The sequence below is a fragment of the Vespa velutina genome, chromosome 1, assembly GCF_912470025.1.
Source record: "Vespa velutina chromosome 1, iVesVel2.1, whole genome shotgun sequence".
In the NCBI taxonomy this organism is placed as follows: Eukaryota; Metazoa; Arthropoda; class Insecta; order Hymenoptera; family Vespidae; genus Vespa; species Vespa velutina.
The window spans coordinates 12773896-12788895 of NC_062188.1; the positions used below are offsets into that span (position 1 = coordinate 12773896).

Genomic DNA, 15000 nt, shown 5'->3' on the forward strand with positions numbered 1-15000 from the left:
CGAATAATTTTTAAGGATTAAGCATTATTAAAACAAACAATCGTATTTCTCTCTCTTTTATTTTTCTATTTATTCTTTTCTTTCATTATCGGGATCTTTTTCTTATCTGCACAGAAAGTGCTGCTCTCCATCGCAGATCCATGGGACGACAAAGTAGCCAGTGTCAATCCGATTGGACTGGCCGAAAGACGAGGTGTCTCTCTTTCGATATTACCCTCTCATTCTCAGGATATGAATTTTCTTCAAGATTGGCCAATCGTAAGTGGGTCAATGAGAACACCTTCACCTTGGTACAAACCCTCTGCTAAATCTAACACCGATATTGGTACGCAAATACGAAGCGAGAGAGATTCAAATTTTTGGAATTCTCATGAGAGGTACCTCCATTATTTTTTTTTATTTTTATTTACGAAAGTTCAAATGGAACAGATGAGAAAGTGAATGAATATTATGTTAAATCGATGAGCTATGTTTATTTTTTGTTTTTCTTTTATTGTTTAAAAAAAGTAAGAAAAATTTAATTGTGCCATAAGTAATGTTGGAATTTTCATTATTTTATATTTAATAAACAGGAATAATATTCTTTATTAGTATTTTGTAATAGTATAGTAAAAAATATTATTTATTTAGTGTAGATACTATTATAGTATTTTTCAATATATTATTTAATATACTATAAAAAATTAAAATACTATTTATACACTACTACAGCATATAAATAGTGAAACATGTTATAACTAAAATAAAGGCGAATTCTATGTGCTTTACTTATATTAGATTATAAATTTTATATTATATTGTTTATAATATTTTTTGATAATATAGTAGAAAAAAATACTAAATATTGTGTGGTTTATTTAAATACAAAATACTGAAAATTCCGATATTACATACTTATTTTCATCCCAATAAAAAAATTGACCTATTTACAGTTCGTCGATTTCAACTAATCCTTTATATAGCATGGGAAATATTCAAACATATGCTTTTCGTTATTATTTTTATCATCATTTTTTGAAATAACAATAACTTCTTTATATATATATATATATATATATATATATATATATATATATATATATATATATATATATAAATATATATTCACAAAATTCGAGACACTTTAATATAATCCTCAAAAAAGATATCTAAATATTTTGAAAATTTATTATTGTAAAATGTTTAATATTTCTTTTTTAGTTTATACTTGGATTTGTTGTTGTTAGGATATCGATCGAGAGGATAGAAAGATCTTTAGAAAATCAAGGAAATACATCGAATAGATCGGAATCGATCGAAAGCAAGGCACGAACTGGTGGGTTCGAGCGTTTGCCGTTGAGCGCTCGGGACGACAATAGATTAATCAACGGGAAGCAGGAAATTAGCTGCTATGACTGTTATGACAACGACGACGACGACGACGGTGATGGTGACGACGTTACATCGGGAGTGCGAGTGCGTTTTGAGAAGGAGAGATCGCGAAGTCGTTTCGTTGGAGTGCGATCTCGTCATTCGGAGTATACGAATGTTAACGGGTCACAAAGTATAGATCATGAAAAATCGATCGTTGAGCCGGAATTATCTTCGATAAAATTACAATATAAAGAAGGAAATGATCGGGATGTAGAAAAAGAAAATCAAAGATCGTCTAGAAACATTGAACAAAGCGAAACGGAGATCGTTCATCGTTTGGTTGAATCAAGGTCAAGGAATTTTTGTGTCAGCGATTTGTTTTCTTTGTTTTAAAATACGAACGAAAAGAAAAAAGAAAAGAAAGAAAAAAAAACAGAACCTTTCGAAAATAAAATAATCATTTCTTTCTTCAGATACAATTTAAAGACTGCTGTGGAAAGACGAGCGAATAGAACAACGTCATGTCGTCGAGATCGGTTGTCCTTGATTTCCAGAGAGATCACTCTCGTAGGTAAGATAATAATATATAATTTATTTTTCTCTTCTTTTCTTTTTGGAAGGAAAATATTACGTGATTTTTTGTTTGCATTTCTTATGTTGGTATTAATGCTAAATCTTCGGGTAATCGCGGCTTATTGGGATTGTTTAATATGAGCCAATGAGCGAGCCATAATAAGGGATCGGCTGGTTTCAATTTGCAGCACTGAAAGAAATTTATAAGGAATTATATTTTTTCTTTACTTTTATTTTATTTTATTTTTTAGTTTATTATTTACGATTTTTTTATAAAAAGAATTGTCATAGAATGTCACTCGAAAAAGTGTCGAGTCAAGTTCGAGACGTAAAAATATTTATGAAGAAAATTGATGATTGTGATAAACTCGATGTTGGCGTTCGAATAAGCGTTAAGATCGGTAAATTAGATCGATAAAGATCAAATATAATGATTTTTACCAGAACTAAACCTTCCGTGAGAATTGGGTTGATTGTTTCCCACAAATATTCAACGAGTGATTCACCTATCAGCAATGGTTCAATCACAGCTGTAAGAAGCACGAAGTTAGAAGTTAATATGATAAAATTCTAATTTTTACATCGTCTTACATTCGGGAAAGAAAAAATGTATTTCTTTCTCAGCCTTCTCTCGAGTCAAACTTCCATGTACTGCATTTTTAAAATCTTCACCTCTTCGACCGTATTTTGCTCTTACGCTGTCGGGAAAATATAATCGAGCTTCTGCGACCTAAATAGAACGAATAGAAGTTACAATCACTTTTCGAAAGTGCCTGAAAGAAGTAACAATGTTTATATTTATATATATTTATAATATATATCTCACAATGATAACATTAAGCAATTATTACAAATTAAAGAAACTTGAGATGATAAATTAGGAAAACAGTAATGAAATTATTAGAAATTAAAGAAGTATAAGAAAATAAATTGTTAGATCAGAAAAATTACGAAATTAAATATTAGAGAAATAGAGAAAAAAAAATTATTTGAGAGTACAAAGATTAGAAATTGGATGTTAGAGGAACATAAAAAACATGAATAAAGAAAATACAAACTAAAAATAGATATGCTATATAAAAAAAAAGAAACAAATATAGAATACATAGACGAAATTGGAAGAACATAAAAAGAATGTGTTAATTACTTTCATGGGACCCATAATAAATCTCCAATCATGTACAGCTTGATGCTTGGTTAGCATGAGTACTATGATTGGAGCAGAAGACATGTAAGCAACGAGATGAGCAAACCAGACTTGTCCGTAATTATCCGAATAAAAATCTGACGCTTGCTCGGGTGTTAATTGTAACCAACGCGTTTGACGTATCTCGAAACCTTCCTCGTATATTCGTTCCTCGATTTGTCTTCTGTAAATCATTGCTTCCGGTTTAATGATCGCTAGAGTGTGCTCGATGTCTGCTTCTTTCTCAACTTCATCTGGGAACGTCATGCATGGCTTATAAATGAACGGTGATGGTTCTTCTTCTTCTTCGTTCCCATAATATTTGATGGTTCGTGGACTCACGAATTTGTACTGTGATTAATGAAGAGATTGTTTATTTACATTTTTGGTTTTATAACTTTATATAATCTTGAAGTGATATATACGTGCATCTGTATTTTAAATTATTATTTTTCCATCACGATATTAATCGTTAGCTTATTTTTGAAACGGATTTAAATTATATATTAAAATATAGTATAATTATTACTAACGGTACATTTTATATACTACATAATAGCTGCTATAAGTATTAATATCTATTATAAATTAATGTAGTATTATACTTTCTAAAATATTTTATCTATAAATAAACTGCGGATATTTACGAAAATATATATTTTTAGAAGAAATAGATAAAGTTATGGAATCTGCATCAGAAAGTTTTTTGTCATTAAGGAATTCTAAAAATATAATTTCTATTTGGCATATTTTTCATATTGAATATGTTTTACATAAATTAATATTTCATGCTTATATGCATAGATTTTGCGTAAGTATATATTTGAGTGACGATCTATCAAAATTGATGATCGATAACATGATCTAATTTCATGTTAATGGTGTATTGACATACAATGAGAAACTAAACATAAATGATTATATGATATACTTATGATAGGTGGAGTCACGATGCACATTAATTCTTTGTAGTTCAATTGGATTAGTAGTGTCGTTATATCATATTTTTCAATGTTAAATATATAATACATATGGCAGTATGATATTTAACGAAATGGATTGACTTCTGTGCAATATAATTATATTGTTGGAAAGAGAAATATATTGTAAAGCATGCTACAAGAAGATTCGAAAAAAAATTGCAACTAAGACAAAATATACATACAGTTACGCACAAGAGAATTGGTAGGTAGTGTAATAGAATTACTTCTGTTATTACAAGTAATGATCCACAAGATGAAGTTAGTTCGATGAAGTCAGTTAGAATGATTTTTACAATGATATGTATGAAACTATGGTAGCTATCGACATGCCTCAGTGATATCTCAATGATAAACTATGGAGAGAAATTTCTTTAAAAAGAACACTAATCAATATATTTCAGATGAATCTAAACTGTGAAAAAATTATTTGGAAAATTGTTACAGTTTGGCTACTCAAAATATTCGAGAGATTATTGGCAATTGAAGAATATCGCGAAATCAAAAGAACGTAACCTTATTTATTAGTTTGTAACAATTATTGTAATTTATTAGCTTGTTAAGCAATTATTAAAAACCATACAACTATTGTTCATATCGTCAATACAGCAGTAAGAGCTATTATGGTCAAATAGAGATGAAGATAAAGTATAATTATTATATATAGTATATATATATATATATATATATATATATTTTTTTTTTTTTATTATAATATAATAAGTAAAAGAAATAAATATAAAATATTTATAATTAAAATACTTATTTGTATAATATATATTATACTATAAGTGTTAATGCTATATATTATTATTATATAAATTTCATATTAGATTGGATTGATCAATAAGTCAAAATTTTTCTTTGTTTCTTATTTAAATAAATAATACAGCATTCAGTATTCTTCCCTGAAAATTTCAAAATTACTTATTGACCAAACCAGTATAATTTTTTTTTGGACACAACAAAATATAGGATCATAATTAATTTTGCGATATGTGCTAATCTCTTACCAATCGACTCGAGTCGCTGGAATATTCAGACAACGAGAGTTGTTGCAACGAATTGCACCATACTACGTCGTGTGCATTTGATTCTTTCTGTAAAAATTGAATCCTATCTTTTTTATCATTCAAGTCATCATTTATACTATAAACCTCGATATTTTTTCCCGGTCTATAAGGCTTCTGACATTTTTCGAAAAGAGTCACCATTTTTGGTGTTCCCTTTTCATCGTCTTTCTCTGTTGTACAATCGCACATTTTTTCTTTTAAGATTTATTCACAATAATTACATATTCTCAATCTTTTTTTTTTTTTTTTTTTTATCGCAATTAAATCTTGTAATATTCGGTCGAGAGAATTTGAGTTAAAAAAAATGCTTTTTGAAGAATGGCTTCATATCAAGTTAACGATGCGAAGTTAAATGCGATTAGAGAAGCATGCTTGGATTATAGCAACGAGTAGAAGAGAAACTCTTTGATCTTGCCGCGCATTGTTATAGCCATGGTCGTCGTTGTCGGTTGGCTACCGACACAGTGTGTATTTTTTTTTGCGAAAGTTTACAGAGCGATAGTACGCCAGACTTTCGTGTGCTTTCGCTGCATCTGATGTATACTAGAATAAAATACATACAGTTGTTAATTTAAATATTTATTGACACATTATTTATTTTATGATTTTATTTCTTAAAGTGTTTACGAAGGGAATAAATTACTTTGTTTTTAAGAGATAAAAATCATCAAATAGTACAACGGTTTGTTAATAGATATGTATTATTATTTATTTATTTTATGATTATAGTTGTTTAAATAAAATACAAGTTTTTAAATGAGATTCTCAGATGAGAATATTATAAATGGAAGAATGAAAGAATTTTGGGTTAAAAATACTTCGTAAAAAAATTAAAGTCTATAACACATCATATATAAATTTTACAAATTTTATTTTAAATTGTTTTGATATAATTTAAGTATCATCTTTTGATAATATTGCGAATACTAAAATTTAAATGTTATTGATAAAATTTATAATCGTCAAAAATAAGACAGTTTTATTTAATTTTTTTCGTTAAAGAGAATGGAACATGACAATAATTATTTAAAATTTTCAGATAGTACGAATGCAAAGGAAATCGATGGAACAACGGAGACGAGTTTCAGACCGAATGAAAATTTTGTACAATTAACAAACACATTTAACGATTCTACGAAGGAAGATAATATTTCGCAAAAAACGGGAATATCTGCAGCGAGAATTAGAAAAACGAGTATATCGATGCCGAGCAAATTGGACGAGATGGATGATCTTCGTATAGATGATCGAAAGGTAATTGTCTCTCTCTCTCTCTCTCTCTCTGTCCCTTTCTAAAATTCATTATGCCTAATAAAGTTATTTATGGTACATATATTCGTTACAATATTATGTAGTAGCAAATATTTAGCTATAGAGTGTCACGAAAAAGTATTTAATATTTATACTAAAATGTTAAATTTTATAATTAATTCATCTTAGGATTGGTAAATTTCGATTTCGATTTGCAGGATGCATGTAAAACAAAACAGATTTAACAATTGTATAGAAGTATATGTTATTTTTCCATAAAATAATTCTATAAAAGAGATCATACATAATTATATTTATATATATTTATTTGTATATTTTATATATATATTATATATATTTACATATATTTATATAAGCTTATTAATACTTTCTATAACTGCTACGACAAAATACTATTTCATTTTATTAACACAGTTTAATATATTTTTTTTTTAATTATCGATATACTCGATATTATCGATATACTTGTTATTCAAATTTAAATAACATATGAACTATATATATTTTTTCCATAAACCAGATATATTTATTTTCCATAAATCACATATATCCATAAATGTTTATAAAATATCTAAATACACAACAAACAATATAATTATCTATCGCTGTATAATAATCAGTCATAATCGTTTTATTTAAAAATAATGAAAATTTACAATATCTATTTTCAAATTTTTTTTATATCGTCAATATTTGAGTAACTTCAAAAATTCAAAATAAGACGATTTTATTATTTTGATATTCCCATATTTATCTTTTCAATTCGTCATAATACTTTCCAAAATGAAACAATAACATCGTGTGTATCCTTGACCATTTAGTTATCATTGTCAGTATATATAAACACGAGAATAGCAAAGTCACAAAAAATATTTACGTGATAGATTTCTCATAGTTATTATTACAAAAATAAGTTTAGTTTTAAATTCATTCGATCGAAGATCACATTCGTCCTTGCACGAATCTTCATTTTTCATTTATTCGGCGCATTTCAATCTTAAACGTATAAATACTTACATATACAAGTACATATATTTACGAAATTAAAAACGTGATTTCCACACACAGTCTCACTTTCTCATCATTGATCTAAGTATTCTAATCGAGTTTTTATATGAACGACAAGTCCTTCAGAGCGGTGGAAAAACAACCGCTTTTAATTTCTATGAACAAAGAAGATGGCGAGGATTGTAATTATAACTCGATATGGGCTTTCAATAAGTTCGAAACCAAAACTAGGTTGGAAGCTATATATGAGGTGGGTTTAGAACATCGTTAGATTCGTGATGAGGAAATAACATATATAAACTGAGCCCAAAGTTTCTCAATGATTTTAAAAATCAATTATTCTTTATGAGATTTTTTAGTTTTAATTTTTATAATAGTTTTAATCTTTTTCTCAAATTGTAAGTAATAAACTGCAAGCTAGACTTGTAAAACTCAATTGAAACAAAATTGGCCTAAATAGTTTCGATAAAGAGTAATTGATCACCTAGTAACATTTAGCATTCTATTGTTATATTATGTATCTTAAATAAATTAATGGTTTTCTTTTCAATCGATACTCTATTTCATAAATAAATCAAGACTTTTGTTTAAAACATTTTTTTAGTGGATTAAATAAGTCATATTGATTTTGAAACTGATTTATTAAATTTAAACATTTTAAATATTGAAAAGATAAATTTTTCATTGATTATACAATCAGTGATTTGAAAATTATTTAATTTATATATTAAATAATATATTAAATATATTAGATCACTAGAAATATATTATTATATTATACATAAATAAGAGTTAAAATAAAATATAAAACAATAATAACAAATTTCAATATATATATTTTTTTTCGACCATAGAAGTAATCAATAACAAAAAATAATACTATTACGAAATACTATATATCGACGATTGGTTGATGATAAAAAAATGTCAAATATTAATGGAAAAATACTCGGTATATACATACTTATTTCTATATCCGTTATTTTTTTTCTGTAAATATTTACAAAATTTGTTATTATCTAATTATTAAACCAAAGACGTCAAAAAATCTTCTGCGTAAGAAATTTTTTTCCCGTGTAAAAATTTGTTTTTCTTTCATGAAAAATGAACGAAGTAAAAGAAAAAAAAATTACATCTCGAATTTGATAATATTATCTTCAAAGTATAAAATCTGTCAAAGTGTGTTCTTTCAATTATGTAACACTTAACATCCTTCAGCCATGTTAATGCAGGATCTTTGAATGCGTAGATGCAACGTTAGCGCAAAGTTCACGTGTATTAGTTGTTCGTGTTCGTTGGAGTGACAAGCAACTCGTTTTTTCCCGTCTCGTAAATTCTACGCAGGAAATCTGGCCAGCTTGTAAATCGTCTTTAAGAGAGAAAGAGTGTGTGTGTGTGTGTGTGTGAGAGAGAGAGAGAGAGAGAAAGAAAGAGAGAGAGAGAGAGAGAGAGAGAGAAAGAGAGAGAGAGAGAGAGAGAGAGAGAAATAAGGTCGCGATCAAAGTGGGAGTGGGAAGAATTGAGACATGAAGAAGGACACGAATAAAACTTACTCGGTGATAACGATTCGTCGATCTTCGGTTCGAGTTCTTTACTTTCCATATCTCTATCCCATCGATCGAGATCGATTTCTTTATCTAAATAATTTAATCATGATAAAAAATATCATAGTTTAAAGTAAAACTATTTAATGTTAGAAGTGAATTTGACAAGTTTTTTGAACAACAAATTTATATTTATTTATTTAGAATATTTTGTTTTTTTTTTTTTTATTATTTTATTGTTGCTTATTTTATCGTATAATTAATAAATAAGAGATAGTAATTCCTTTATTTAATATTTTTTAAAGTAATTTTATAAATAAGATGTGATTGTTATTTTCACGAATGTTTGATAAATTTCAAAGAATTTTTTTCATTTATTTGTTTTTATATATATATATATATATATATATATATATATATATATATATATAATTATCAAAGATAAAATTATATATATAAAATATATATATATATATATATAATTTTATCTTTGATAATTACTCAGGTGTGTTCTTCCAGAGTACTGCATCAAAATTTACAAGAGCCGAGAGTGACAGTAGCAGTGTGACTTTCAGCAACAGTTGCTCAACACCAAATGGAAGCTCTCTCGGTTCTGAAACGGAAGAGGAAGCCAATGACGAGGAATTAGCAAAGTATGTGTTTGATATATCGATATATATATATATATATCTTTTTTCAAGTGACCTTAAGAATGTTTTTTTCCAATGAGAAACACGCGTTTACCATTTTACCGATACTCTTACCGTACCTCGATTTTCACTGAAAGTGGATTTATCCGGTTTTCTTTCGATCTGTCTGTGTGTGTGTGTGTATATATATTTATGCACGCATGTGTTTCGTTTAGAATGTGCGAAAACGTTCTTGAAAATGTAATTATAAAAACTAAAGAAAAAATTAAACAACCAGTTTAATAGGACGATTTGAGAGAAATAAAACATTATTAATTATCAAAACCAACGTCTCGATCGATGATCATGTTTTTCGAATAAATTAAAAATTAATTAAAAATTAATTATAATGAATAATAAATTACAGTTAGTTAATTAGTATTTTAAATTGTAAGTTAGTAGAGTAGAATGGACGTAAACAAGTTTTTAATTTAATTACATTATTCCTGTTTTATATATAAATATATATATATATATATGTATATATGTATATATATATGTATATATATGTATATAGAATATATATATAAGAAAATATGTAATTCAATATCATTATTCTTGTTTTAAGACGAATTAAAAAATATATAGATAAAAAAGCATTTAATTTAATAAAATTATTCGTTCTAAAGTGAATTAGAAAATACATGGATTCTTTTTATTGATTGTTCGATTTTATTCGTTAAAATGATTTAACGTAAACGATTTATCCGTAAGTGTTGTAAACTATAATAATAAAGAGTTCAATTTTCCATCGAATGAAGATATAAAAACGAGTTTACAGTCGTGAACGGGTTTGGATTCGCTCGAATTACCTAGTGAGTGTTCAAGGCCATTCGGAGGATCATCGAGACGAGTTCGACCTCCTTTATATCGCCCGAGGGTTATCACTAGTCTCTTACTCTCGGAGTCTTTTCCCCGCATACGAGAAAATCGACAGTCGAGTCTCGTACATACGTGACAAACGTTTACTGTTCTCATCTAATCTAGTTACAGTATTTCTCTTGTTTTACTTATTCCCGATGCATTTGTTACGAATGATCGGAAATTTGACGATGATAAGATCAAGCAGAGTTTTGCAAGTTTATTTCGATCATTCTTGTCGATGTTTATTAAAATAATTGTGTTATCATATTTTTTTTCTTTTTTTTTCTTATTTTCATTTTGTATAACGTGACTTCATCGATCAGTTTTTAAAATAGATGAGATCATTTAATTAAAGCTAAAAAGTTCGACTACCATAAGACGCAAGTGAAAAAAAAGATCTATCAAAATGATGCCTAGATACGATGTTGGAAGTGCGATTTCATTACAGAGGTACAGCTCAAGTGTGTTGTTGTTATTGTCATTGACAGAAAAAGTATTTGGTTAGTTGATAAGTAATTTCGGGATTTTTAATATTTCATATCTAAACAAATTATATTAATTTTCTTTTTACCATAAATATTATTACCAGTATTATAACATTAAAATAATTTGTTTAAATCTAAATAAATCGACACTAGTATTTTATTATATTGTGTAAATATTATTATTAATGCTATGGTATTGAAATAATTTGTTTTTGTTAGAATCTAAATAAATTATATTAAATATGATATAAATAATTATATAATATCTTAATAAACAGCATTAGTATTTTATTATATTACGAATGTAAATAGTATTTAGTATTAATACTATAGTATTCAAATGATTTATGCATTTTTGTCTAAATTCAAATAAATCATATTAAATATAATATAAATAATTATATATATTATTAATTATGCTTTATCTCTTCTATAATAATATATTAATATATTAATCAATATTATATTATATTAGAGAATATATTGTATTGTATAATAAAATATTCATGTTATTTATTTAGTTATCAAATCCGAAAAATTGTGAAATTACTTACTGACCAATTCAATAAATTGTCAAATTTCGCACAAATGTTAAAATTATTTAATATTACTATTTTCTTTGTGAAGAATACCATTGCAAGCACCTCCAAGAAGAAAGAGCAGAGCTGCATCACCATCTATGTCACAAAAGCTTGGTAACGAACCCATAGATCTCCCAGGTGGAGCACAAAGTACCAATTCGACAATTACCAGTGTTAATAGCATAAGCAGCTTGCTCAAAGAAAAACTTCAATTGTCAATTCCACAAGCTTTACGAAGTAGTAAAAAACGACAAAATGCGGACTACAGGTATTTACATTATATGCTATGTACATTTACATTATTTTGTTGATTGTATTTTCAATATCGATTTTTATTTTTAATATGATTTGTAGACTCCGATCGTTCGTTGGAATATTATTTCTATGTGTGGTCTTCCTCGTGGGATTTGCCCACATTTATTACACGCAACATGTTCTACAAAGAGCATACTTTGACAAGTTCAGGTAAATATTTTAATTTTTTCATTCACTTCAAATATATAGATATTCGATCAAATTATCGATAAAGATATTCGTACAAATTTTACGAGGAAGTAAGTACTTAATGGGCTTAATGAGGGTTACTTTCTGATAATAATTTAACAGTATCATTTTTCGAGGAGAGATAAATAAAAATGATATTTTATTGTCTCTGTATCGCTTCCATTCTCTCTCTTTTTTAGATTCAATAAGAACGAACGAGTGATGCACGTGTACAGTAGTACCGGTTCAGAAATTATTGCTGCTCGATTGGGAGAAGGTATACCAGCTAATACAGGAGTCTTTCCTTGTCTACCGCACCATCAACGACAAGATTCGGTCTGTCTTGAATGGCTACAACAAACGCGTCTTTATTTAGCTCATACAAAACGCGAGGACATGCATTGTTATCATGTCACTTGGCAGAGTTTGAGTCCTTATTATAATCCAAAAGATTGTTTTGATTGGTCGACGAAAAGAGGACATTGGTATGGTGCAGGACAGATTCAAAGTATGTCGTATCCTTTGGAACGTGGCCGATTAGATCTGAGCCCTTTCATAACCGGTGATATCAGGAAACATTCTTTCGGTAACGTTTTGAAGAGATATTTTCTCAACTCGAAAGGAGCCACCATTTTAATAGATCCCGAAACGCCTCTTTATGTTTCCATCAATGCCAATCGTAGTAATGACTTTTGTCTCCAGGCCAAGCATGATGCTTTTGCCTATATCAATCATCTAACGCCAATGCCACAATTAAATTATACCATTTGTGCTACCGACAACATGAAGAACCTTCACTCGTCCATGGCAGAGAAATCTTTATGGGATGGATTAAAACCAGACGAGTTGCATGCCGTTCATTCTCTTCTTTCCGAACCAGTCTGGCAAATTTCACCGACCAACGAAGCCGCAATTTATAATTATACCGAAGACGTCATAGCTTTGGGCTTTTTACGTCAAGGTCATGTATTACTGAGCGAGGAATGGCAACCCAGTCCAGGTGACTTCGTTTTAGACGAAGATCGTTTTCCATCGATGGAAGAAACTATTAATATCATTCATCGGCGTGGTTTCCGAATCGTTTTTAGCATTCAACCATTTATATCTACGGAGTCGATAAACTTCAAGGATGCTGTGGCTAACAGGCTCTTGATCTCGGAAAGAGGCAGCGATCCAAGGATTCCAGCTTTGACCAGGCATATTCTCTTAATTTTAATTACTGATAAAAAATCTGTGTCTTTTATTCACTTATTTTTAATTTTTTTTTCTTTTTTTTTTTAGATACAAGCAGAGCAACAGCGCTGGTGTTTTGGATATTACTAATAACAAAACTTTACCATGGCTTCAAGCGAAATTAGAAAGTTTAATTACGAAGTATCACGTTGATTCCTTCTACCTTGATCTAGGCACCGCACAAGACATGCCGCATTATTATAAATGCGAGCAAGCTTTAACAAATCCTGATCATTATAAAACAATCTTCACCAAATCGATTTTAGGATTAATTCCAGTGATCGGTGTCTCTAGTGCTATATCTAGACCCAGGGCACCGGTCTTTGTATCTCTACCACCTTTCTCTTCCTCTTGGAAGGCTATCAAAACTGTGATACCAACCGTTCTGAGTTATGGAATGATCGGTTATCCATTTATAATGCCAGGTGCTGTAGGTGGTGATGTAGCTTTACCTATGTCTGACGATAACCCTGACAATGATTTTGAGGTCAATCTCCCAGACAAAGAACTATACGTTAGATGGCTCCAATTGTCTACCTTCTTACCTGTTATACGTTTCACACATTTACCCAGCAAATATTCTGATGATTCGGTTTTAGAAATAGCGAAGAGGTTAACGACATTGAGACAAAAAACGGTGACGCCGTTATTAAAAAAATATGCGAATGAAACTTTAGACACAGGCTTGCCGATTATTAGACCTCTTTGGATGTTGGATCCAGCTGATCCAGCTTGTCACGTAGTTGTTGATGAATTTTCCGTAGGTGAAGAATTGATCGTAGCACCTATACTCTATTCGGGTAGTAGACAGAGAGAAGTGTATCTACCTGCTGGTGTTTGGAGAGATGGTATAGATGGTAGTCTTAGAAAGGGATCGAGATGGATTCATAATTACAGAGTAGCTGAAGATAAAGTGGCCTATTTCGTTAAGATGCCGGATAATACCAGGTTCTAAAATCGATTCAGATCGATTCCAAAAAATTATCATTACTGCATCGTCCGAAATATGAATGAAGTTATTGTAAATCGATTGATATTTAATAAACATAATAAATCGTTTTCCGTTTTTACTCTTGTTTTGTTCTTTTTTTCCTTTCTTTAAATTCTCAAGCATCACATAAAAAGTGTTCTTTTTTGTTTACCTCAACTTACATTAAAAACTTACCTCTTTCTTTTTCTTACATTGGGATTTTTTTTTTCTTCTAAAGTATTGCATATAGTTTTTTATTTTTTAAATTTGTTTTTTATTTATCTCTGTATTTTATTATTTATTCTCTCATAAATACACTTTTCTCTGGCATTATTTAAATAATATTCTAATCATAGTTTCGTAATTATATATATATATATATATATATATATATATATATATATATATATATATATATATATATATATATATGATCTAGGCCGTTAGGGTAAATCCGACTATTTTGGACGATTACACATATTCGTGTGTAAATAGAGTAAATCTAGCGAAAGAGAGGGAAGAGAAATCAGAAAAGAAAAAAAAAAGAAAGAAAAAGAATGAAATATAAATTAACCATCTTGTTGTGGACGCATGTGAGAAGTGACGGGGAGATACGCTCTCTATAAGGTATAGTGTATATTTATTATATTATTATTTGTATCATATAGCATAACATTGTTATTTCTATAATAATAATAATAATCAT

General features: G+C 28.6%; 2 protein-coding genes across 8 annotated transcripts in view; one reads left to right on the plus strand and one right to left on the minus strand.

Annotated features, from left to right (window-relative positions):
* LOC124953185 (myogenesis-regulating glycosidase) overlaps window positions 1-14394 on the plus strand; it is a 16869-nt gene extending 2475 nt beyond the window's left edge. The window contains exons 2-10 of one of the 7 annotated variants that reach the window (XM_047504193.1): window positions 115-377; window positions 1227-1703; window positions 1827-1924; window positions 6205-6419; window positions 9509-9642; window positions 11655-11876; window positions 11963-12073; window positions 12292-13287; window positions 13373-14394. In XM_047504193.1, the coding sequence (XP_047360149.1) occupies window positions 115-377; window positions 1227-1703; window positions 1827-1924; window positions 6205-6419; window positions 9509-9642; window positions 11655-11876; window positions 11963-12073; window positions 12292-13287; window positions 13373-14279 (3423 nt within the window). In that variant the 3' untranslated portion in view covers window positions 14280-14394. Of the gene's footprint in view, window positions 1-114; window positions 378-1226; window positions 1704-1826; window positions 1925-6204; window positions 6420-7505; window positions 7696-8311; window positions 8398-8695; window positions 8806-8884; window positions 9026-9508; window positions 9643-10865; window positions 10993-11654; window positions 11877-11962; window positions 12074-12291; window positions 13288-13372 lie in introns of those variants that run through there. The other 6 variants (XM_047504203.1, XM_047504242.1, XM_047504233.1 and 3 more) reach the window with 6 other exon arrangements.
* A 523-nt stretch (window positions 14395-14917) lies between these two features.
* LOC124950114 (microtubule-associated protein futsch) overlaps window positions 14918-15000 on the minus strand; it is a 46375-nt gene continuing 46292 nt past the window's right edge. The window contains exon 10 of the mRNA XM_047496419.1: window positions 14918-15000. This exon is cut by the window's right edge and continues 6328 nt beyond it. The gene's annotated coding sequence lies outside the window, so the exon portion shown is untranslated.